At 47.7% G+C, this 24,791-nt stretch overlaps 2 protein-coding genes across 17 annotated transcripts in view; one reads left to right on the top strand and one right to left on the bottom strand.

Annotated features, from left to right (window-relative positions):
* The first annotated feature begins 774 nt into the window (after positions 1 to 774).
* LOC103166504 lies at positions 775 to 5,675 on the top strand. 7 transcript variants are annotated; one of them, XM_039910520.1, is made up of 5 exons: positions 775 to 1,255; positions 2,101 to 2,208; positions 3,173 to 3,293; positions 4,113 to 4,173; positions 5,548 to 5,675. In XM_039910520.1, the coding sequence occupies exons 2-5, from the start codon at positions 2,113 to 2,115 to the stop codon at positions 5,651 to 5,653; spliced, it is 384 nt and encodes a 127-aa protein (XP_039766454.1). In that variant the 5' UTR covers positions 775 to 1,255; positions 2,101 to 2,112; the 3' UTR covers positions 5,654 to 5,675. The 7 variants fall into 7 exon arrangements, 3 of the variants coding, with proteins under 3 accessions (XP_039766454.1, XP_039766453.1, XP_039766452.1); XM_039910519.1 differs by lacking the exon at positions 775 to 1,255 and adding an exon at positions 1,328 to 1,790; XR_005659577.1 differs by having other exon boundaries at positions 1,717 to 3,730.
* Position 5,676: 1 nt separating this feature from the next.
* DCAF1 (DDB1 and CUL4 associated factor 1) overlaps positions 5,677 to 24,791 on the bottom strand; it is a 78,961-nt gene continuing 59,846 nt past the window's right edge. For 7 of the 10 annotated variants that reach the window (XM_029052613.1, XM_039910516.1, XM_039910514.1 and 4 more), the window contains 7 exons: positions 23,440 to 23,673; positions 22,261 to 22,354; positions 21,556 to 21,660; positions 21,106 to 21,179; positions 19,228 to 19,329; positions 14,390 to 14,639; positions 5,677 to 5,923 (listed from right to left, as the gene is read on the bottom strand). In XM_029052613.1, coding sequence (XP_028908446.1) covers positions 5,865 to 5,923; positions 14,390 to 14,639; positions 19,228 to 19,329; positions 21,106 to 21,179; positions 21,556 to 21,660; positions 22,261 to 22,354; positions 23,440 to 23,673 — 918 coding nt within the window. In that variant the 3' untranslated portion in view covers positions 5,677 to 5,864. Of the gene's footprint in view, positions 5,924 to 10,287; positions 10,367 to 14,389; positions 14,640 to 15,910; positions 16,091 to 19,227; positions 19,330 to 21,105; positions 21,180 to 21,555; positions 21,661 to 22,260; positions 22,355 to 23,439; positions 23,674 to 24,791 lie in introns of those variants that run through there. The other 3 variants (XR_005659573.1, XR_003755398.2, XM_039910517.1) reach the window with 3 other exon arrangements.

Genomic DNA, 24,791 nt, shown 5'->3' with positions numbered 1-24,791 from the left:
ATCATGAACGCGACGCGCTCTCCTTAGTCCGTGAGCTAGTGTCGTAAGACTCTTGAAAGTACGAGTTCCTGGTTTCGCTGGTTTTAGTCGTTGATGTTAGAATGTATTCAAAGGAGGTGGGTGTTCTGCTGCTGCGGAGGAAGGCCTTATTCGCTTTAAGGAGTCGGGCGTGTGTGGATGCGCGCGCGTGTGTGTGTGTGTGTGTGAGACGCATCACGGCCGTCTACCAAACGCTTAGTCCGAGGACCTTTTTTTTTTAAGCCATGTCGTTTCCCTAAGCTCAGCTGGGGACAGTCCCGGCTGGAGAGGAGCGGTGACCGATCCACCGTAGGAAAGTTCGGGACTCTGCCGTTACCTGCGTCAACTGGCGAGGGGCACCCTGGCCAGTGATCCTCAGTCTTTTTCTCCCTTGGTACAGCCCCCGCCTTGGAAAGCACGGCAGGTCGCAGTCGCCCGGTGGGCCTTGGGGAGCAGAGACACTTAAAAGGGAGGGTCGGGCAGCGAACGAAGTGAGGAATGAGAAATCAAAGGGAAGCAGCGGGGCCTAGTGGAGAGAACACAGGTCCTCTGACTCGCAGGCCTGGACTTCAATTCCAGCTCCGCCACTCGCCTCCTGTGTGACCTTAGGCAAGTCACCTGTCCTCTCTCCCTCCGTTTCCTCAACCGCGGAATGGCGATTCGATACCCGTTCTTCCCCCGATGTAGACTGTGAGCCCCGTGTGGGACAGGGACCGTGTCGAGAACACAGGTCCTTTGACTCGCAGGACTGGACTTCAATTCCAGCTCCGCCACTCGCCTCCTGTGTGACCTTAGGCAAGTCACCTGTCCTCTCTCCCTCGGTTTCCTCAACCGCGGAATGGCGATTCGATACCCTTTCTTCCCCCGATGTAGACTGTGAGCCCCGTGTGGGACAGGGACCGTGTCCGGCTTGAGCAGCTTGTATCTACCCCAGTGCTTAGAAGAGTGCTTGACACATAGTAACTGCTTAACAACTACCATAAAAAGGCCCCGGGGTCTGGCTGCGGGGTGTTCGGGGGTGGGGGCGGCGCGGAATTGTGCTGCAGAGCCACTGATCTACAACCTGCTCAAACCTCTCCAGCCTCACCTAGTTCGAGAAGCGGTGTCTTGAGGCTGCTGCCCGTGCCCCTGTTGATACGTTGTGTTGTGTTCTCCCCAGAGATGACCCGTATAGCGGGGCCAGCCATCTGAGCTCAGGGATCCTGGTGGAATAGCATCTTGAGGTCGCTTGTTTTCTGTGAGTTTACTGTGTGTGTTGGAGGGGACTGCCTGTCGAACTGTTGATTTAATCTCCTCGGGTCCGGGGGGGGGGGTAGACACCTGTGCACTTACTGACTGCCCGCCTGGTGGTGGCAGGTGAAGGCAGTTGCTGATGAATTCTAGTATTTGCTCAGAGATCCAAAGTGCAAAATCTCAATCTTGACACTTAGAATTTGGTTTTATAGACTGGAGATGTCTTTTAACAGGAGATGTGGAATGGAACAGAATTGAGAATTACCTCCTCTCTGAGCACGGACACCCTCTCCCCGCCTCAGATAGCTGCAATTTCCCCCCTCTAAGCAGATGGAATTTGAAAGCTTACTGCTTTAAGCTCCTCTAACGTGTGACTGCTATGGGCTGCAAGGTATAGATTGGAAACAAAGCACAGAAGCTTTCCACCTGCATTCTGAAGTTTGAACCCATTTGGCTCTCTTTTAGGCATTGGGTAGTGACAGCGAGTGGGCCGAAGCCTCAGAGAACCAACCCAGAGCCCTTAAAGAAAGGAGCAGTAGGTAAAGCCTCAGGAGTGTGGGTATTTCAACCGCGGACAAAACTGGCCCAACCCGGGAAGGAACAGGCAAGATAGTCAAGAACAAAGATTTAATCCATCTCTCACGGCACCAAAACATGTATATTCCAAAGATGGTGCTTTAAGGCATATCCTCTCCGGTGATAACGGTTAAAAAAATCCAAGTAAGGGGACTTGAAAAGTGACCTTGTTTTATGGGAGAGAAGCCGACTGAACCTCACCGAGTCCCTAAGGGGACAAAAATGACACAGGCTAGAAGAATCGCCCTCTGGTTATTAAGTACTTTCTGCTAGCCTCAGGTCGCCATGAGAACTAGCCTCTCTGGACTTCCAACTTCGGCGCACAGCCCGGTGAACAGCTGTTACGACTGTCTTCCTCCCAAGGCACACAGTCGCCTATCTGTATCCTTCCTTCGTCTGGTACTGTCTTAACGGGGACGAGCCGGCCGGCGTAACACGCCTTGGGGAATACCGCTTAGTGCCCATTCTAGGTGGTTGTGATTGCTCTTGTTCCAGTGGCCGGGTGGGATGCCCAGGTAGCGGCCTGAAAGGCAGAACTGAGTGGTTTAACCCAACGATGGTGAATTGAACAGGGTCCGAGGGAAAGCGTTCGGAGGGCCCTTAGAGTACATTACCCGTCACGGCTCTCGTAAACCGACGTAAGGTTTTTTGACTGCCAGAGGCGCCTGAGGCCTCTGAGGCTTCTCAAAGTAGCTTGTCCCACACTCCCTGGCCTGGTATTACCGCCGGGCCGCGGTTTTGAATCCATTACTGGTCACGGGTTTCCCGGGATCGGGAGCCCCTGGCGAGTGGTGAGCTGTCGAGAAACTGAAACAACCGCTGGGTAAACAGGACAGGGCGATCCAAGCCTCCCCTTCCACCTAATAGCAAACTTTTCGTGCTTCTCGTAGAAGCGGCTGGCTCTACCAATCAACACCAGAACACCGTTCCGGTCTTGTTGTGTAGAGGAAAATTGCAATGTAAGGGGAGAGCTGCTCCATCAGTGCTGAGTTACTGCCAAGTAGTTACCTTTTTCTGAATGGCTCCCATCTTGGACCATCACGCAGAGGCTCACATGTGGTACACTTGGAAAGCAATAGGAAGGCCGGGGGCACTTGCCCAGGGAACGTGGGGTGGAGCAGTTCTAAAACTCCGTGTCACTTGTCTCATTTTCCCTGCCCACTCTACTGCGCCTGCTGCTCGTTCTTTTCCTGACTCGCCCTGCAGGGAAAGCAGCAGTAGCCAGAACCAGAGGGGAGGACCAAGTGAAAGGAGGAAGAGGCACAAGTGCATTTCTCTAGTTTCTTGGTGCGATTGATTTCCTGTGCGGAGCTAACAGTCGTTGCTAAATTAACCATAAAACCAGAACTTGACTTCCCTAGTGACGGTCACTCCATTCCCTGGGGGAGCCGGGTTTCCTGAGTTCTACTCTACATCAGCCAACGGCTCCTGGGATGGTTCAGGGAGCGTTACTTCCACGGGTCAAGGTAACAAACATTTCAACTCTTTGAAAGTATGAATCTTTTACTGTTGACGAGACTTGTTCGGGTCACTCTTAAAATATGCCACCTAGTCAAGAGAGAGCCCACACCTGACCTAGGAGCCGGGAGGGAGCCGATTGTTACAGAACTGGATCCTGGCTTGTTTAGACCTAGGGCATTTAGACTGGAATATTTGTGGTAACACGGTCTCCTGGCCTCAAATTATAGACTTTTCTACTTTTTTTTTCCCCCTTGGAATAGTTTTTCTGGATGGGGTTAAAACAGGAGATGATTGGTACACTCCTCCAACCCTGCCCTTTCATGATTACCTAACCTCTCTTCATTTCTTTAGCCTGCCCAGTGTAGGGTAGAAAAAACTTCATCGATGCGGTAATAGGCTCTTTGCCTCATATGGACACCAAACTAGAAGAGGTCACAGGAAGGTGGGTGAGAGCAAATGTAGACAAAATAGGATCGAGATTCTTGGGGTTTGGGAGAAGGGCAGTAGTGGGGGGGGGGGGGGGGGGCGGGGGGAGGGAGATATAGGTCCTTTAGCAGGGCAGAGTGGGAATGGGTTTAAAAGAGTTAGAGACTGAGGAAAAATCTCAGGTCTTGGCTGTGGGGGCGTAGACAGAGTGTTCTCCCGTAACCTTTTAAACCAGAAGTCAGGACTGCTCAGCGGACTTGTAGCCAGTGTTGCTATTTCCATCGACCCTGACAGGTTTCTTATTGCAACAACGTCGCGTTTGATAGGGCATGCTGCCAGATTACATTCCTCAAAAAGAAAAAAAAAGTGGCTTTATCATGGGCTATATTTTCCCATAGGCCTACATGCAGATAAAGTTCATTCCCGAACCAGCCCTGAGCTGATGGCTGAGCCCTCTAGGTGAGTAAAAAGTTACACTCTAATTCTCTTTCCCCTATCCCGGCCTATGACTCCCCGTTCTCCTCCCCCACTCCCAACCCCGACTGCTACGGCCTGAACTTCAGTAGGTGCAACAGCTAGTGGCGGGAGCAGGGCCAGTGTCTTTGCATTACCCTTTTCCGGGCCGGAAGGCTCCAGCCGCTGCCGACAAGCCAGGCACGGAGGGGCGGGGCGTGATGTGAAGGTGGCAACCCCCACGGCCGCCAGGTAGAGAAGAGTGACTCACCTCCAGTGATTCGATGGAAGCTTGCGGGGGGTAGAGTAAATCGGGGGCGGAGGGAAGAAAAAAAGCAAAAAAGCAGGTTGTGCCATGTCATACAGGTTGGGGAGTGGCCATCCCCTTTAGGGGACGATGAAGTCTTTGCTGTAGACTTTTTTGCCTCACCCCACCAACCCCTCCAGCTCTGGAGTAATTCCACAGAGCAGAGGCACTCTCCCCCCGCCACCCCCAACCACTATGCTCTGATAGGGGGTCTGACCAAACAGTTCCATCTTTTCTTCACCACCCTCGGGCAACACTAACAGCTGCCCCTGGCAAATGTCCTCAAGCCATACACCACCCTCGGTTAAAACTGCAGGGCGGAGATGGGTAACAGGACCAAACCAGCCCGGAGGACATTCTTTATGTGGACGCGTTCGCCTCCACTAACTATTTGCCTGCTGCGTGCTGACGAATACAGCGTCTGAGAGAGCAAGGTGTTGCCTCTTCCCCTTCCCACCCTCCTGTTAAACAGAACACGGAAAGGCTACAAACAAACTTGTAGTTTATTTTGAACTTTTTTTTTTAAATAAATACACTTTACATTAAAGAAAAAGGCCTTTTGATTTGTAACTTCCACAGTGGGGATAAAAGGAGGGGGAAAATATTTTTAAAAACGGAATCAAAGAAAAATGGAGAGAATTTAAGTTATAGCACGATCCCCTTGACTCTAGTAGTCCCCGTGACAAAGGCCAGGCTTGCTGCCACCTTCCCAGGAAGGCCTGAGAGTGGGTAGATAAACAGCAGGTCTCTCCCCTTCCCCCCCACCCCATTCCCCTCCCCCTCCCCGAACAGGTTATCTCAAGGAAAAGAACGTTGACAGACGAGGCACAACTTTTTAAAAACTTAATAAAATATTTTCAATCCATTACTTTCCTTTTCAATATCTGCGTAAAACCATTTCATTTCTTGACCTCTCCAACTGAAAAGGGGGAGGGGAGAGGGATGGAGAGAGGGGAGGGAAGAAAAACAAGATACCTGGCTGATGATATATGTTCATTCCCTCTTTCCTATAAACACTTAAGAGTTTTTTTTTTCCTTTTTTGTTTTGTATAAAACTATTTCTTGTTCCTTAGGAAAGAACTTTATACAAAGAAAATATATTGTCAAACATCCCCAGAGAAGTGGGGCTTTTCCTTGGAGAGAAATTTGCCCAGTCAGGAAAAACAAACAAACGAATAAACAAACAAGCCACAAGAGAGAACTGAGGTGTGGTCACTTTACTGAAGAACCGTGGACACAAGTGAGACCCTTGGACGAGCCAATCCCCTCAGAGTTTGGGGGTGAGAGTTGCTTGGAAAAGGGGCGTTTCTAACAACATTGGGAAGGGGGGGATGTTTTGAAGTCGATACTCTCCTTTGAAGGAACTGAAATTCTTCAGTGCTGCATCATGTCATTCATTCAGGGTTAAAATGATGTCGTCTTCCAAATCGGAATTATCTGAGCTGTCGGCTGAAAAAGTAGAGAGAGGTTAAGCGTCGGTTTTTGGGTGTAGCTTTAGCATTTACACTACCGGAGCGAGACAATCACCACTCTTCAAAATGTACCCGTTGGGCTCCGGTGGCCATCAACCAAGTTCCACTCCGGGAAATCTCAGCTCACTTGGTGAGCCTGGGCACTTTAGCCCCGCTGCCTTCTAGGCATTAGTCTTGGCTTGTCCGAATTCTACCCCTACCTGGGGACCGAGAGGTGAAAGGGACTGGTCTCGCAGGAAGACCACTACCAACTGTGATGGGCCCGGACTCTCCATCCCACAGGGACGGTGCCAGAGGTCCACCGAGGCCCCGGGCAGAGCTTCACCCCTTACCTGCTGCCAGGGGCTCATTGCTGTACTACCGGTTCCAGCCCCTTCCTGTCTCTTCTTGGTGAAGGAGGCGAGCTTTGACGCCATGACTGTTCTGGTCACCCTTTGAGGTTGGAAACTCAGGTTCTAAACTCAAGGGCCCTATATTCCCCCCTGCCCCCGCTGCACTTTACAGCCAGGGCAGGGATGTTCCTGGGGCTCCACTCGGGCACCCCAAAGGTTGCCAATTTTTCTTTCAACCCTCTGAGCCAGACTTGAAACTCCCCAAGAGGCATGGGTTTGCCCAGCTCATCTTGCGCCTCTGGTGATGGCCACGGAGGTTGGAAAACTGCTGTGTCCACCCCTCCCCACGCTGGGGTGCTTACGTAGAAGGTCTCCAGCTATAAACGGACGATCGGTATTTACTTGGTTAAGGATTTCAATGGCTACAAGGTGGAATCTTAAACTTAGGTCCAGGAATAGCTGTCCCATCCTGCTCTGGGTACTTGGGTTTCTAACTCGTGCCCAGAGGAGAGAGCCTGCTCTAGTTCGCTTAGCAGCTCCTGTGAGCATCTCCTCCACAGCTCCCACCTGTGGAAGTTCACCAGAGGACTGGCAAGGACTGCTCGCCTCCAGTCACTGATATGTACTGAGCGCTTGCTGTGTGCAGAGCACTGTACGAAGCACTTGGGAAAGAAGCCTCTCCTCTTTGCCCCATCCTTCCCCTGTAATCGGCTGGTCACCAGGTAAATGACTGACACCCCACGGAGAAGTGTTTAACCTGGGCCACCACGACCACCAACTTGCAGGAATGTGCTTATCGGGTGCGACAGCCCAAATCCAGAGTGAAACTTTATGGGAGGCAGAAAATCCCAGCTGGGAGGAGTTCCAGCCTGGCAATAAAACCCTGACCACACAATTCACAGAGCCTACGGGAGTTCGGTGGTTACAGCCACAGGCTCCGTGGCGCCCAAATCTTGCTCCTGGCCTATCCCTCAAGACAGGCTGGCCTCTTTTCCTTTGCTGTCCTGACCCCTTTTCCTAGACAGCAGTGTTCATCTCTATCCCTGTCAAAGCAAAAGGTTCAGCTGGCAGAGAGGCCGGGCTGCTGAGGGAGCTCTTCCTTAGTTAGCCTGGGCCAAGACCAACCGAGACGCTCACTGACCAACCGAGGCGGGCTTCCTGACGAGCACCGGGCCCTGCTCTTAGCTTCTCACGGCGTTCTATCGACAGTCTCGCCGAAAGGTGACTCCATCGAGACACCTCACCGAAAGGGTGACGGAGGGAAACGGACAACGGTTGGCATGTAAGAGTTCAGAAAGTCCTAAGCACCGTTGAGGAGCAGCGTGTCACCACTGCATCATCTCCGCCAGACATCGGCCTGGCCAAAGAAGCACGGGCCGGCTTACATCAAAACGGAGACAAGCTATTTTGAAATCCAAAGTAAGCCTTTTCCCCTGCCTCCTTTTTTCAGCCAACAACTTTTAAAGAGCAGCCCTCGGATGGGAAGCGACCCCGAACGCTCCATCTCCCTGCTGGGGGAGTTCGATTCAAGGAGGGGTTCTCCTTGGAAGGATTCTGGGTGAGAATCCAGGCCTCACAGCTGTGGAGAGACACTGCTAGCCTTTATTCTCAAAAATGAGGCAAATCTAACTTCTGGGCTTGCAGAGCCAAGGGAGAGAAAAGTGGCCAAAACACCTAGCGTCAGCCCCCCGCCCCCCCCCCCCCCCAAACCTGACAGCTCACGGGACAGGAAACACTTTAATGGAAAATCGGAATTCAGGAAAAAAAATTCACCCCCAACTCTCTCCTACCTTTACTTTCTAAACTCGGTGAGTGAGTTGTTAACACCTGCTGCCTCCACTTCCTCACCTCCTTGTAATCTGGCTTCTGCACTTTCCACTTCAGAGGACCGGCTCTCTCTAAAGTCACCAGTGGCCTCTACTCCATCCTAATTCACCTTGACTTCTCAGCTGCCGCTGACACTGTGGACCACCCCTTCCTTCTGGGAACCCTATCAAATCTCGGTTTCACTGCCAGACCAACACCGTCCTCTCCTGGTTCTCCCGTCTCTGGCTGGCTCCTTCTCGGCTTCCCACCCCCTAACTGCCGGAGTCCCTCAGGGCTCAGTTCTGGGTCTCCTCTTCTCCATCTACACCCGTTCTCCTAGAGAACTCATTTATTCCCATGCCTTCAACTACTATCTCTATGCAAATGATTCCCAAATCTACCTCTCCAGCCCCAACCTCTCTCCTCTCCGGTCTTGTATTTCCGCCTGAAGTCTCTATCTGGATGTCCCGCCAACACCTCACACTTAAAATGTCCAAAACTTCTTCCCTCTTAGACCCTGTCCTCCCCGAGATCTCCCATCAGGGGAGATGCCACCACAATACTCCCTGTCTCACAAGCCCATAAACCGGGCATTATCAACTCCTCTCTCAATCAACCCACATATTCAGTCTCTCACCACATCCTGTCAGTTCTACCTTCACAGCATTCTCAAGAATCTGCCCTTTCCTTGCCATCCCAATTGCTACCAAACTGATCCAAGCACTTAATAGTAAAAGGGGAGTATGTTATTAGCCTCCTTCCTGACCGCCTCACCTCCTGTTTCTCCCCTTTTCAGTCCATTCTCCACTCCACTGCTCAGATCATTTTCTACCCCCGCCCCAAAAATTAAGACTCCAACAGATCCCCATCCATCTCTGTATGCAATAGAAACTCCTTACCCTTGGTTTTAAGGCACTCAGTCATCTCCTCTAGAACCTCATTAATCTCCACCTAAAACCCAATCTGCACATTCTGCTCCTCTAATGCCAACTTACCCTACCTTCCTCTCATCTAGTCCATGTCCTCCCACCGGCCTGGAACTCCCTCTCCCTCCATAGCCAAAGTCTTGCCAAAATCACATCTCCAGGAGGCCTTCCCTGATTAACCCCCACTTCTCCACTATATTTGCCCTTCCCTCTGTGTCACCTATCCACTTGCCTGTGTGCTCCTCAAGCATTTTGACACTCACCCCACTCCCAGCCCCACAGCACTTAAGTACAGATAATAATAATAATGTTGATATTTGTTAAGCGCTTACTACGGGCTGAGCATCGCTCTAAGCGCTGGGGTAGATACAGGGTAATCAGGTTGTCCCACGTGAGGCTCACAGTTAATCCCCATGTTACAGATGAGGTAACTGAGGCACAGAGAAGTTAAGTGACTTGCCCACAGTCACACAGCTGACAAGTGGCAGAGCCGGGAGTCGAACCCATGACCTCTGACTCCGAAACACAGGCTCTTTCCACTGAACCACACTGCTTCCCATTCCCTTAGAGATCCTCCTTCTCTATCACTGCTCCCATCTGCAATGTCTGTCTCCCCTCTAGACTGTAATTAATTAATTAATGATGGTCTTTGTTAAGCACTTCCTTATGTGTCCAGCACTGTTCTCTAAGCATTGGGGTAGATACAAGCTAATCGGGTTGGGTACAGTCCCTGTCCCCCATAAGGTCACAATCTTAATCCCCATTTTACAAATGAGGTAACTGAGGCCCAGAGAAGTTAAGTGACTTGCTCCAGGTGTCACAGAAGTGGCAGAGTCGGAATTAGAACCCATGACCTTCTGACTCCCAGGCCCTTGCTTTATCCACTAGCCCATGCTGCTTCCTTAAACGAGTCATATATACCCACAACCTTCATTTCCTCTCCATTAACTCTCCTCTTGACCCTCTACAGTTGGGCTTTAGATCCCTCTGCTCCCTTATCTTTCCCAGCTGTTTGTTGTAGGAAGGTCCTTCCTACTGTCTTCATAAAAGGGGGGGGGGGGACTCCTGGGTCTCATCCGCTTAGTGTCCAAGCTGTGAAGAGTGGCAGCACCACATGCAGGGCGGGGGGTTCCCCCAAGTATTTCTGGGACTTTTGTTCCACCAGATTATCTGTCCTTTCCCCTCCTCCCACCAATTCTAACCCTCACCGTGTCGATGGAGCCCACTGATAGGTTAATAAAAAGTGACCCAAACGTGCTATCTTAACTATAGGTTACCTGTGGCCCTAGGATTCCATGACAGCAGCTGCTCGTGAGAACACCACTCTCAGTCACGGTCTACCAAAGGCTCGTAGCCCTAAAGAGGAAGGAGTGGACGAGGTTTGGTTTTGTTTTTTGGGGGGAGGGGGAGGAAGGGGGGGAAGAGAGGATTATGATTATGAGGGTCTAAGGATACCAGGCCTGATCTAAATCTGGCTGCCTTTGGTTGACACTGGGCCACGGACCCCCTTCTCCTCAACCTCTCAGCCACCTCTGCCTCAAAACGCTATCGGGCCTCAGTTTCGCCGACACGATACTAACCTGGCTCTCCTCCTACCTCTCTGACCGTTCCTCAGATTCACTCGCTGGCTCCTCTTCTGCCTCCATCCTCTTACTGTGGGTGTTTCACAAGGCTCTGTTCTGGGTCCTCTACTCTCCTTGCTCCACACTCACTCCCTTGGAGAACTCGGCGACTCACACGGCTTCACGTGACCTTCTCCGTGCGGATGACTCCCGTTTCTATCTCTCTCTAGCCCTATCCAAAATCCCACATCTTTTGCCTCGAGGCCTTCTCCACTTGGATATATCCCGCCAGCACCTCAAACGTCAGAAAATGGAACCACTCGCCTTTTCCCCCTAAATCCACTTCTCTTCATAACTTTCCCTTCTCAGTGGATGATGCTGCCATCCTCCCAGTGCCAGAAGCCCACCACCTCGATATCGTCCTCGGCACCTCACTGCCTTTCAACTCTCACATTCGGTCTATTGCCAAATCCTGCCCGTTCTCCCTACACGACATCTCCCAGATCCATCCCTTCCTTTCCGCCCAAACAGCTACCCACCCTGGGTCGAGGTCTGGCTGAATCTTGCCTAGACTACCGGCACCAATCCCCTCGCCGGTCTCTCGCTAGATCGTCTTCCGGAAGCGTCGCTCGGCACGCATCTCTCCTCTCTACTAAATCCTCCGTCGACTCCTTGTCCGCCCTCCTCTCCACATAATGATAATGTTGGTATCTGTTAAGCGCTTCCTATGTGCAGAGCACTGTTCTAAGCGCTGGGGTAGATACAGGGTCATCAGGTTGTCCCACGTGAGGCTCACAGTTAATCCCCATTTTAAAGATGAGGTAACTGAGGCACAGAGAAGTTAAGTGACTTGCCCACAGTCACACAGCTTCCAAGTGGCAGAGCCGGGATTCGAACCCATGACCGCTGACTCCCAAGCCCGGGCTCTTTCCACTGAGCCACGCTGCTCCACATCTTTCAATTGTTATAACCTATCATTAGCTATTCATATTAACCTGTGTCCCCTGTCTAACTGTAAACTCATTATGGGCAGGGAACGCAGCTGCCAATTCTCTTGCACTATACCCTCCCAAGCGCTTAGAACAGTGCTCTGAACATAGTAAGCATTCAATACCACTGATTAATCAATCAATTGAGCAAAAACTCTTCACCATCAGCTTCGAGGCTCGCCGCTAATTCACCCCACTTTGCCTATCTGCTCTCTTCACTTTCTACTTTCCGATTCACTCCTGCTTCTCCTCCCAAGCTCACTTTCTAACCACACCTCGTTCTTGATTCTCCCACCTCTGTCCCCTCTCATGCTGCTCCCCCAGCTTGGACCTCCCTCCTCAAATTCAGGGCCCTGATTAACTCCCAGCATCTCGAGACAAATAACTATCAACTATCTCTAGCACTTACGTACTTATATATACACACGAATCCTTTAGCAACTATGTACGTTTATTCAACTGTACATTCATTTATTTAGATGACACCATACGTCTACCAACTCTACGGCATTTGCCCTCCCCCAAGCGCTTGGGACAGTGCTCTGCAAACAATAAGCGCTCAAATACCACTGAGTGGTGGCTGTCTCCTCCACCGGAGCGTAGGCTCTCTGTGGGCAAGGAATGGGAAGCTTCTTTTGTTTTGTACTGCCCAAGCACTGGGTGCTCAAACCCTAAACCCAGGTGGGGCTCTAGTCAGTGGCAACCCAGAAAAAGGAAGACTCATTCTAGCGTGTACCAAAGGGAAATTTTGAATTAGATACATTTAGTAGCCCCTACCTTTCCCTCCAAACTCCACCACTCAGTTCTCCTGTAACACAGGGGTCTGTGTCCTCCATGAACCTTGACAATGCTCTCGTTGCCCCCAACCAATCTCCCCCTCTGTATCGCCTATGCACTTGGCTTAAGAACTTTGATGCTTACGCCACAGCAGTCCCACAGCACTTATGCCCATATCCTTACACGCTTAGAACAGTGCTTGGCACGTAGTAAGCGCTTAACAAATACCTTCATTATTATTATTATTATTTCCCCTTATCCCTAGTCTGTTTCAGTGTGTGTCTTTCCCTGTAGACTTCAAGCTACTGGTGCGCAGGGAATGTGTCTACCAATTCTATTGTACTGTATTCTCCCAAGTGCTTAATAAAGTGCTCTGCACACAATAAGTGCTCAATAAATAGCTGATTGAAGCTCACATAGCACACGCGCCTTAACTGACACAAAGCTTGTGGGTGGGCACTGTTGGAAGAATGGAAATAGAGAAAAATGGACTAGAATCTTGGTGGAAAGGACACAGGACTGGAGGTCGAGAGACCTAAATTCTAATCCCAGCTCTGCCACTTGCCTGCTGTGTAACCTTGGACTAGTCGCTTGAGTTTTCTGTGCCTCGGCTTCTTCATCTGTAAAATGGGGGTTCGATACTCGTTCTCCCTCCCTCGATACCCGTGAGCTCCATGAAGGACAGAAACTGTGTCTGACCTAATTGTACTGTACTCATCCCAGGCTTAGATAATGTTTGGCACACAGAAAGGGGTTACCAAATACCTCCATTGTTGTTATAATACTACTAATAATAGTAATAATGTTCGTATTTGTTAAGCACTTACTATGTGCAGAGCCCTGTTCTAAGCGCTGGGGTAGATACAGGGTCATCAGGTTGTCCATGTGAGGCTCATAGTCTTCATCCCCATTTTACAGATGAGGGAACTGAGGCACCGAGAAGTTAAGTGACTTGCCTACAGTCACACAGCTGCCAAGTGGCAGAGCTGGGATTCAAACCCATGACCTCTGACTCCCAAGCCCGGGCTCTTTCCACTGAGCCACGCTGCTTCAATATCAATAACATAATACGATGCCAGGAGAAACAATTGTTGGAAGAACATTCCCCAGGTCCCTAACCACATTTCATCCCCAACAGACAATGAAAACATGTGCTACGGGAGAACTGAGCCAACAAGAACATCTGCTGAAGATCCCGGGGAAAATTTCCCCAAAATTCATGAGTTTGGTCACCGGTGGACCATACAGAACTATGATAAAACAAGAGCATGAATGAGTCTGCCTGCCAGTCACACTAAGAACTTATAATGACATTGTTGAGCATCTTAGAAATAAAAGGTGAAACTCTCTGAAGTGCCCTGAATCCAAGTAAAATAATAGATTCTTTAATTCCGTGTCAGTCCAACACTAGATCAAGTCACATTGGGTTGCCCCTCCCAAGGAAGGAGGGGAATGTATTTTGCCAAAGCCAAGAAGCTAAGTCCAGGAGTGAGGCTGTGGCCCACAATGTCAAATTTGGCACTGCTCAGAATTGAACAGACTCCCAAAGGGTCTGTTCTTGTGTATGTCTCTTTAAAAATGAGACAAAAACAGCTATATGCGGAGAGCTGCTTTGGACTGAGTCGGACATGTCCAACTCGGATGGAGTCAATAATCAGAACTACATAATCTTCTAAAAGGTGAGGGCCACAATTATTTGGACCTGAAATTTGGTAGGTGGGGCAGGGAATGGACATAGATGCTGAATTGGAATAGTGAACTAACAGAAACACTCACTTTGTCCCTTCTGCTAAGGAAAAGGTTAGTTGGGGGTGGGGGAGAAACAGAAAAACCTCTACCTTCCCCCCGTGAATTGGGATGGATGTGAGCAAAAGTGTTACGACTTCAGGGACTGAGTCCAATCGGATGATCTTTCATCTACCCCAGTACTCCGTACAGTGCTTGGCACACAGGAAGCACTTAAGTGCCACAATCATTATCATTATTACTATTATTATTATAGTTTCCACTCTGGGATAATTCCTCAGTTAGGTTGCCATGCCAATACTTACTATCTCCAAGAATCAATTGGACTTCCTCATCAGCATCAGAGTCTTCATCTTCCGCTTCATCCCCCTCTTCGATTAAGTTCGCCAGTTCCTCATCTGAGGGAGAAAAGTCATTTTCACCCTCCTCTCCTGCATTTTCGTTGTTCTCATCCTCTTCCAGTTCGGCTTCCAACAATTGGTCAGTGTCAAGTTCATCGAGGTCATCTGATTCGTCATCATCTTCGTCGTCATCTTCTTCCTGCTCTTCTTCCTCCTGTGGAGAGAACATAAGGGTCTGTCACTACCATTTCATCAGAGACCAACCAGAAACGAGTCAATAGGCGTGAGCGCATAAGATAAAAATACAAAACTAGATACATAAATAACATAGGCACTGACTCCATCCCATCCACTCACGGTTTGAATTTATAATTGATGAGAGGAGCCAGGCCGGCTGAAAGCCTTGGAACCCAGAAGCCAGATACCCACCCTCATAGGCAAAACATAGGTGTGGGCGGGTGGCAGGACACATTTCCTTCCAAGTATTTACATCCCAGGCACCACTTTCATAAATGAAGAGGCCCAATTATCCTTCCATCCTCAGTCACTCAGTTAAGATTGGCTCATGTGGGCATCAGCTGTCACATGGACAGATGTCTATGAGACAGTCGCCTCATTCAATAATAATAATATTAAAAAAAAAGCACCCCAGAAATCAGATTCTGTCCCCTTGACTGATCACTTGGGGTAAATAGTCATCCCTCTCCTGCCTCCAAGGTGAAAATCAAGAATGTGCCGTTTAAAATGCTTACTCTCTATAACCAAGAGGCACAAACCAAGAATTCTATTGTGCTTTTATTCTGACACCCAATTACTTATTCGAATACTCTATATAATTTTATGGCTGTCTTCTGTTAGAGTGTAAGCTCTCAGGGGGCAAGGAATATGGTTCTTCCCAAGTGCTTAGTAGAGTGCACTGCATCCAGAGATGCTCAATAAACGCAATTATGACTACTATTTCTTAGAGCCCAGTTTTAACAGCATTTCCTTGGAATTGAAGGCCTCCACTAACACGGAAGATCTGGTCATCCTACATATCTTATTTAAGAAGGTGAATGGTGGGGGGCGGGGCAGGGGGGACATGAACAAAAAAAATCCGAGATCAGGGACAGATGTTCAAGTGGTACTTAGGGCAGTGTCAATTCCTGATACAAACCCATTATTAGGGGCTGATACAACTCGGGAAATGATCAAAACAGAAAGCACAGTTAGAGTTTACTGAAAAGTAATCTTCTCACACAATGGTTAACTAGCCTGGCTAGATGGAGGCCTTTAATGAGTAACTTGGTTTTCCCTTCTGATCTGCCATTTGCCTTTATGTGGTTCAAAAGCAGAAACATTTAACACATTGGAGTCTGCAGCCTTCAACAAAAAAGTTTAATATTGCCAAAATCATGAGTGTTCACCAATTTTTAAGGGATTAAAAAGGGCTTAAAATATGCTTTACCAACTCACGGATACTCAAGCCAGCTTTGTGTGTGTGTGAATTTTTTTTTTAAGTGAACAATGGTATGCACTGAATTGCTGGTATCCACTGCAGCTTAGCCAAATGCATAAACCTGAAGAAAACTGAAGGGATGTGAAGTTCAAGTTGATGCTGCTCCGACAACTCTACCACAGCCTTCATTATAATGCTTTGGAACTCCCCCTTTAGACAACTCTGCCCTGGGAAGAGGGAATGAATGTGTATTAAGTATGCTACTCCTGCGAAGACCCTTTCAAAATCTTCTACGCGATTTTCATCCTATCTCATCCCTTAACCCAGACTCTGACCACCACTGGAGGGAGCGGACTGCCTACAGAAAAAAAAAAAAGGCCATACGCTCACAACCTCAAAAATCTAATTATTTGGCCCTCTTTGCCAGGCCAGCAGGTATGAATTACTGACAAAAATTCATGGCTTATAATAGGCTTTGAGATGGAATCATTTAAAATTAAGAGCCATCCCAAATCCTCAGCAACTCAACTCCATCTCCACATAGCAGAGATTAGGACTACAGCACAATATGAACAGCAGCAAGGCTGAAGTCTCACACTGAGCGTGTTCTACTCTTACGAGACACTAAGTAATCCATAAAAGGGGATGCCCACGACGGGGACCTAAAATTTTCACTCTGTGATCTGGATGGTTTCTACTGCCCCAGGAGCAAAGTGGACAACTGCTTGGGGCAATGAGCCCAGAGTTGAACAAATAACATCTCCAACAGGTTAGGAGCTTTTGCCTGTCAAATTTATGACTGGAGAGAAATGACATTTGAAAACCAAAAAAAGCCCAACTTGCACTTACAGGTCATCGAATGGAAGCCTCCGATTAAACCCCAATTAAACCCCAAATAAGGCTCTTGCTCAGAGCCATGACAATCCCAAGGCCAAGGACAAAAACCTACTTCATTTCACGAGTCGCTCAAACTGCCCTGTGATTTCAGAAACGGTCTAAACGACATCAGGGGGCATTCCCAGGGCAAGAGACCTTTATGAACATCTAAAATATATAATGTAGGTTAAAACCCTCTGATTTAAAGGACTTTTATACTGACAAGGATTTAAGTGCACCCAAGAACTGCTAGATCTCAGAACATTTCCTTACCAGAACTGTCATCCCCTGAGGGTGACCAAAAGAATGGGGGCCCCTTTACGGTCTTTGCTAAAGTGAATATCCTGTGCTGCCCACTCCTGTTAAAGACAGCGACATTCTTTTCCCAGGGTGCCTCGATTAGCAAAAAGCAAAAATTTGCTATGATTGATTCAGATTAATTACTGCTGTACTTGCATGAGGCTTCTGCGTTGGTTCTTATTTCAGCAAAAAAAATTTAGGAGATTGGAATGCCAAATTTATTTCCTCGTGTAAAAAGCTAAAATCAACTGTGCTAAAAACCAGCTGCCAAAGCTGAAGCCAAAATTTCTAAATGAAGACTATCTTAAAAAGCAGCAAAAAGATCTGGTGCCCTGTAATCAAAGCTGCAAAGCAGGAAAAAAAAACGTGCTCTCTATGCAGGTAAGGTAAAAGTCAAGCCGGGCGGTAGTTACTCCCATTCAGGGAACCCGCTTCAATGACTGTACACCTTTCAAAGTTAAAATGCTTAAAGCAGTCTCACAAGACTTGGCAAGGAGAAGATATCTGAATTTTTCTGAAATCAGTCACACTAACAAATCCCCTTTAGGGGGATGTAGAGAGTACAATTTCCCACTGACCTGAACCCAGTTATGCAGCCCTACCTCAGAAAGACAACTCTGCTGTCTCCCAAGTAAAAAGCAATGACCACCATACACATATTCAGAAAAGCATCTTCCCTAATCTCTTGGATTAATGGCCAGCTTTTTTCTGGAATTCTGAGCCAGCCACCCCCAACTCCCCCTCCCCCATTAGACAAAAGGCAGGTGAGTGGGGCTACTATAAGTAGAAAGGGAGACCTTTGCTGATTACCTAAGGAACAGTACTGGGACTACTATAAGGCTATCTTTAATCTTGTTTCGAGGAAGACATCCCTGAAGGCCCTGGTGTCCAATTTTTACACATCAAGGAACAGAGAAGTGACACTCAAGAAAAAAAGTCAAGAGCACAGGCCTTAAAGGGGTCTCCCCAGTACGAAGAGACTCAACGTCTGAATTTCAAAACTTCAAGAGGAAAATCCTTTACTTGATGTCTTCTAAGTATCACTTAGAGTGAGTCCCAGAAGTTAACCCTCTCACAAAAACCTCATTCACTGCAACCATATGGACAATCCCTTCATCTTTACTTCCTAGTCTAGCAGACGAAAGACACAACAACAGAGTAGAGGCAAAAACTTGCCTCTTGCGCTACAATGTCGCCATAAGAGGATTCAGGACCAAAGGGGAGTCTGAAGGCAGGTTTGGGTGGTAAGCATACTGATGCAGGGATTATTCAGAAAAGACCTTTGATAAAAGCAGAATAGTTTCCCTGCCAGGCACGGATGGTTAGAAAAGAAGTACAGGCTCTTTTCTTCTTTCCGTTTGACGATGAGTGGGGGGGAGGGGAGAGGTTGGACAGGCTGGACTCTGAGAAGCCCAGACCCTATGCTTAGTCCGGCTGCATAGCCGACCTTTGCGAAATCGTGAGCTATGATCCTTCGCCTGGCACCCAAACCCCCTTCTCCCCGCTTACACCTCCCCTACAAAAAAAACCCAACTACACACAGCCCACAATCATGTAACCTCTTGAATACTGACACAATCATTGTACATTCATAATACTAATAATAAAGATAATAATAATGATATGTGTTAAGTGCTAACTATGTGCCAGGCACTGTTCTAAGCTCTGGGAGTAGATACAAGACAATTGGGTTGGACACAGTCCCTGTCCCATGTAGGGCTCACAATCTTAATCCCTATTTTTACATCTGAGGGAACTGAGGCCCAGAGTAGTTAAGTGACTTGCCCAAGGTCACACAGCAGCCAAGTGGCAGAGCCGGTATTAGAACCCATGGCCTTCTGACTCCCAGGCCTGTGCTCTATCCGCTAGGCCGTGAACCAAAGCTGGGTCTATCCACCTCTGCGTATCCACAAATTAACCTAAAGCTGATTTTACAAAACCCTCAGTGTAATTAAGGATCCTTAATAAGAGCAAATAGTATTCTGCCTTTGGAATTTGATGTTATAAAATACTAAAAACACTGATGTCGGGCCACAGGGAATTTATGGAAGAATTTAGAACAGACCAAGTTTAAAAACTAAACACTCTTTAGAGGACAGTAAAGGTGCATTACTATTTTTACACAGCCCTTTGCAACTTCCAGGAGGCTTTCCCCATACTAATTCTAAGCATGGAAAATGAGGCTCACCTGATCTTCCTCTTCATCTTCATCATCAGCCAAACGCTGCCTGCCCACCTCATACAGTCTGCAAACTGTGTCCATATTCAGAGAATCCATACTTCCTTGATTCTAAAGTGGAACCCCATCCCCCCAAAAATAGAGAGATTAATACACGGAAGAAAATTCTCGGCATGGCCCAGCTTTGTCCAATCAATCGTCAATAACAGTGTTTCCTGAACAGCTGTATTAAGCATTAGAGAGTGTACGATGGAGAGATGATCCTTGCCTTCAGGGAGTTTCCAATCTAAAAGGGGAGACAGACTCCAAATAATTTATAGACAGGAGGAAGAAGGGAATAGAAAAATGGATAATAACATTAATGGTATTTGTTAAATGCTTATTATGGGCCAATCATTATACTAAGCAGTGGGGTGACCAGGTCACACGGTCCCTTTCCAAAAGGAGCTCACAGTCAAAGCAGGAGGGAGAACAGATATTTGACTCCCATTTTGCAGGTGAGGAAACTGAGGCACTGAGAAGTTTAGTGACTCACCCAAAATCACACAGCAGGCAAGTGGCAAGAGCAAGGATTAGAACCTGGGTCCCGTGATTCCCGGGCCCATGCTTTCCTGCTCTTTCCACTAGAACACACTACTCCTCTACAGATGAGTAGATAAGTACCTGCTTAAATAGTGAAGCGTATCCATGTCAGTTTGTTTTGTACTCTACTGTTTATAGGGAGAGGTGTTGGCAACTCGTAAAATGGTTTTAGAACAAGGACTGAAAAAGGAAGCAGGAGGAGAAGCAGCATGGTCTAGCGGAAAGAGCACAGGCCTGGGAGCCAGAGGACCCGGGTTCTAATCCCATCTGCTGTGTGACCTTGGGCATGTTATTTAACTTCTCTGGGCCTCAGTGACTTCATCTGTAAAATGGGGATTAAGACTGTGAGCCCCAAGTGGAACATGGACTGTGTGCAATCTGATTTCTACCCCCAGAGTTTGGTACAGTATCTGGCACAGAGTAACAAATGCCCCCCCCCCCCCCAAAGAAAAAGAATACAAGAAGTATTAGGGATTGATCGAGATGCAGAGTATTTTGCCTGGCTGAACAACCCAAAATACCTGGGAGTAGAAGCAGTATTCAGTTAATCCATGGTATTTACTGAGCACTCTACTGCGTGCAGAGCATTGTATTAAGCGAATGGGAGAGTACAATACAATGAAGTTGGTAGACATGCTCTCTGCCCACTAGGAGTTTAGTCAGAATGCCTCTTCCCTCACAGATACACCACAACAGAACATATCTTCTACCCAATGATACACGGTTACAAATTCAGCGCTACCAGAAAGCTGACAACAGTGCGTTGGTTCGGTCCAATCGGTGGTATTTATCGAGCGCTTACTGTGTACAGAGCGCTGTACCAAGCGCTTGGGAGGGTAATCGATCAATGGTGATCACTGAGCGCTTACTGGGTGCAGAGCTTGGGAGAAGAGAGTTGGCAGACGTGACTCCTGCCCGTAAGGAGCTCATTCATTGCAATAAATGACATTGTAATAAATGTAATAATAAAGACATTACAATAAATTACAGGAGGGGAAATGCAAGAATACAGGGAGAGGTACGTAAGTGCCATGGGGCTGAGGAGGGGGTGAAAAGTACCTAAGGTGACTAAGACGGGAAGGCGGCTAGGGGAAATAAAGGGCTTACTCGGGGAAGGCCTCTTGGAAGAGATGTGATTTCTGTTGGGTTTGGAAGGTGGGGAGAGTGGTGGACTGTTGCCTATGAAGGGGGAGGGAGTTCCCGGCCCAAGGGAGGATATGGGCAAGGGGTCGGCAGCCAGATAGACAAGACTGAGGTACAGAGAGTAGGGGGGCATTAGAGGAATGAAGTCAGCATTAATTTTACCTCAATAACAGCCAAATAGCAGTCCTTGGTGTCTGTGCACAGGTCAAAAATATTCCGCTTCACATCAATAGTAGCTAGAAGACAGAATGTGGATCAAGAGTATTTCTACCGTGTTCCAACTAAATAGTGCCTTTTCTCTGAATTACTTGTGGTGGCTGACTTCACTTTTCGGTTTGTCTTCCTAATCATTTGCTTTGGAACGTTTCTCCGGGTGTTAAAAAAGCGGCAGATGAATCAGAATTGTCAAAAACTTCTTGGCAGGAAATTGGTGACAACTGAATACCTTCACAAGCGATACTAAATCCCCAGAGCCCAAGCCTAGCTTGTGTGTGTGGGGGGGGGGGGGGGGGAGACAGATAAACATTTCTCCTCTGTGGGAATGTTTTTAAGATATCAACTGCAGCAGAAATTCACCTCCCCCACCCGATAAACCACAGCCTTCGTACTAACCTATGGGTTTGTAGTCTGTTGCGTTGAACGTTCTAAAAGATGACCCAAAGGGACTTTTCATCCTTTCTTCCATTAAGTCATCTTCATCATCTGCCTGCAGCATAGCTAGGTTTGGAAGAGAGAAAACCCCATTAGACTATTGAATTTATTCCTGATGGCAGACTAGCTCAATGTTCTCTTTTTAAAAGGCCAATTCCGAAAACAAGGCTCTGATATGCATCCCCCGTTTACCAAAACTGCACTTCAGTTCCTTTTTCTCTATCTCTCCTGCATACTCCTCAGATCTCTATCTCTGCAACATCCTCCTCTGTCACTATTCTGATTTACCAACCAACACACTTCAGAAAGGTCTGAAGTGAAGGCCTGTAACATCGATGTCTGAGGGATATATATATATATATATATATATATATATATATATATATATATATATATATTGCAAAATAATAAGACCCAAAGGCTAGAAAGTAGTTTACAGGAGAAATGATTTCTACTTGAGTATTGGAAACCACGTAATCTATGCAAAATTAATAATTTACAACCCTCAAGGCAACACATATGTCCTTTAAATCACTATCTGAAATCTGCACTCTGTAGCATAATCACATGTCATTTCAATGTACCTTTAATCTCTGAACTTTCAAACGCTTTCTAGCCTACCCGGGGGAAAAACGGACAGAAAAGGGTGGGAAATCGATTTCTCACCCCCATACATCACGGTGCCTGTGTAGTTGAAGACCACACGGCATTGATCAAGGGCCGGTACCGTGTGCAGCAAGTGAAAAGTCCGAAGGTCCCACTGGAATAATGGAAGTGAAGGAAGAATCCAAGCAAAGTATTCTTTCATTTAGGTTTTAGCCCAAGGTGAAAGGCAGATGAAGAGACCCTAAATTCCAAAGCTTTCCCTTTCATTTCCAGGAGCTGGATCTGGAAGAAGGCAAGTCCAGACCCTTAACTTCCTCCAACAATATGCCGAAATCGTTCCTGAGAAAGCTGCAAGAGCCGCGAGCTGGAACGAAGCTGAAGCCAAGAATAAGGACATGGGTTACACGAACCCGGGTCCTCCAGAGACGTGGCGAGATATCTTGGATAATTACTCTCAGAAACCTTCTGAAATGGTCTTTGCAAGAGCTCTGCCTGGACAGGAAGAGGTCGAGCGCCACGTATTCCATGATTCTAGGGAGGTCAGTCCCTAGCCCCTCTAGCTTACCACCACAGCCAGAGGAGCCTTGCCACAGAGAAGAAAAAAAGCAGTCCCCTTGAGAGAGGAAGGAAGGTGGATGGGACCATTTATCAGGCCTATACACCTTCAGAGAACTTGGGTGGGGGGGGAAATAACCCCTTTTTTTCCTCCCCAGTTTGGTGAGGGACACGCCCGACAATCAGGCTCGTGGGCATGCTTCTATGGCTGATCCCAAATAGGGCCGGGGGCTGCAGGAGGGACCTCTCCAAGCACGTCTCCCACCCAGAGAAAGCATCTCTGATACGGATGCTGCTCAGGACCATCAGGCTGACCACTCATCTTCTGGTGGAAGGGACTGAGACCATCTCCTGGAAGGCTAGTTCCACCCCCTCTCCATAGCCTGACAGGGGACCCGGGACTAGTAATTTCACCAACTGATCAATCAGTGGTATTCACTGAGTGCTTACTGGGTGATGATATCATTTCATGAAAACAGTTGCTATAAGAGAAGCCAAAGGGATACTCTTATAACAACTGTTTCGATTATACCATCGAGAGACCACTGATTTTGAGGTACATAACATATACCTCATATATATACATGAATGTATATATACAGAGAGAGAGCGAGAGAGAGCTACATCTTCTTTTCCAAACTCAGTGAGAGGGTGCTGGGAGTTGTTGCTGAGGGTAAAGGATACAATCTCGGTGTTAATTATGATCTCCAGCCCATTGGGATGGAATACACCACTGATATTCATGTTGAATTTGTCAAACTTGTGTATAGCTTGGGCAGAACGAACATCCCAAAGGACCCCATCATTTAGCACAAGATCATCTGTAGGGTTAAAGGTCGCACAATTCCTCTTGTAGTTGTTAGCAAGATCTGGGTTAAACAAAGTCAACAGCTTGTTGCCAGACTGAATATCATAGATCTTCAAGAAGAAAAAAAAAAAAGGGATGGGGGAGAGAAATCGGATTTATTAGTAGATTGATTGCAAACCTTTTCTTTCAAGTATTCAAGCATGATTTTCCTCAATTCCCACAAAGCTGATTTAAGCCAGATTTTCCCCAAAGCAAACAGAGGGAAACCTATCCAACTTGGTCTCACCTAGGGTGTTTTGCAGTTTTCACTAACACTTGGGCTCCAGGGGAACTGCATCCTACCTTCTCACTGCATGCGCATACAACCTTTCCTCAAAAGGGTAGGGAAAGTGAGTTGGGCTTTCTTTTGGGGACTTACCACTACTACTACTACTGATGATGATATTTTCACCTTGTTGTTTGTATAGCATTTTTATTATTTCCAAAGCACTTTCACACCATCCCCATAAGGTGGGGAGAGAGGGGCAGGCATTATCCCCATTTTACAGATGAAGAAACCAAGGCACTGAGAGATTAAATGACTTGCCCAAGATCACAGCAGAAGTGGGGCAGAGCTGGGACTAGAATCCGGATCTCTTGACCCTGTCTCCCACACTATTTCGACTAGATGATGCCCCGTTTTCTCGGTATGTACACCTTTACACTTTTATCAGTGTGTTCGGGGAAACTGAAATAGATTGCTTCCCCTTTCCAGCTCAGTAAATGCCAAACGACCAACAGAATATTCTTTATAGTTTTTTGCCTCCTTTAACCTTCAACGGGGGGCGGGGTGGAGGGGAATCCAACAGAACCCTTTGTCATCACCTCGAAATCACCTACACCAAATGTAGTTTTAAACCCCCAAGGTATTTCACCCCCCCACATTACTCATCAGCAACGTCTTTTAAAAGTAGCAATTAAACTAATGCCTAGCTCTGAAGTGGTCCTGGAAAGCCAGACAGTGATAGCTTGCTAGAGGCAGACGACAGGTCTAAAGCCTTCAGACTCACAGCAAAGAGGACTCCGAACTGAACAGGTTGCTTCCCCCGTAACACGGTAGTTGTGTTCTTGAAGACCCTTGGGTTAGGGGAATATTGCATTATAGTAACTACCGATTCGGTGGCGGTGAATGGGTTCGGGGTGGCGGGGCGGACGTGACTGGGATCTTTCTGTCATTACTTCCTAATTC

Source organism: Ornithorhynchus anatinus, chromosome X2, assembly GCF_004115215.2.
Source record: "Ornithorhynchus anatinus isolate Pmale09 chromosome X2, mOrnAna1.pri.v4, whole genome shotgun sequence".
Lineage (NCBI taxonomy): Eukaryota > Metazoa > Chordata > Mammalia > Monotremata > Ornithorhynchidae > Ornithorhynchus > Ornithorhynchus anatinus.
The sequence above is the reverse complement of the archived record's forward strand: the minus strand, read 5'-3'. Positions and strand labels throughout refer to the sequence as shown.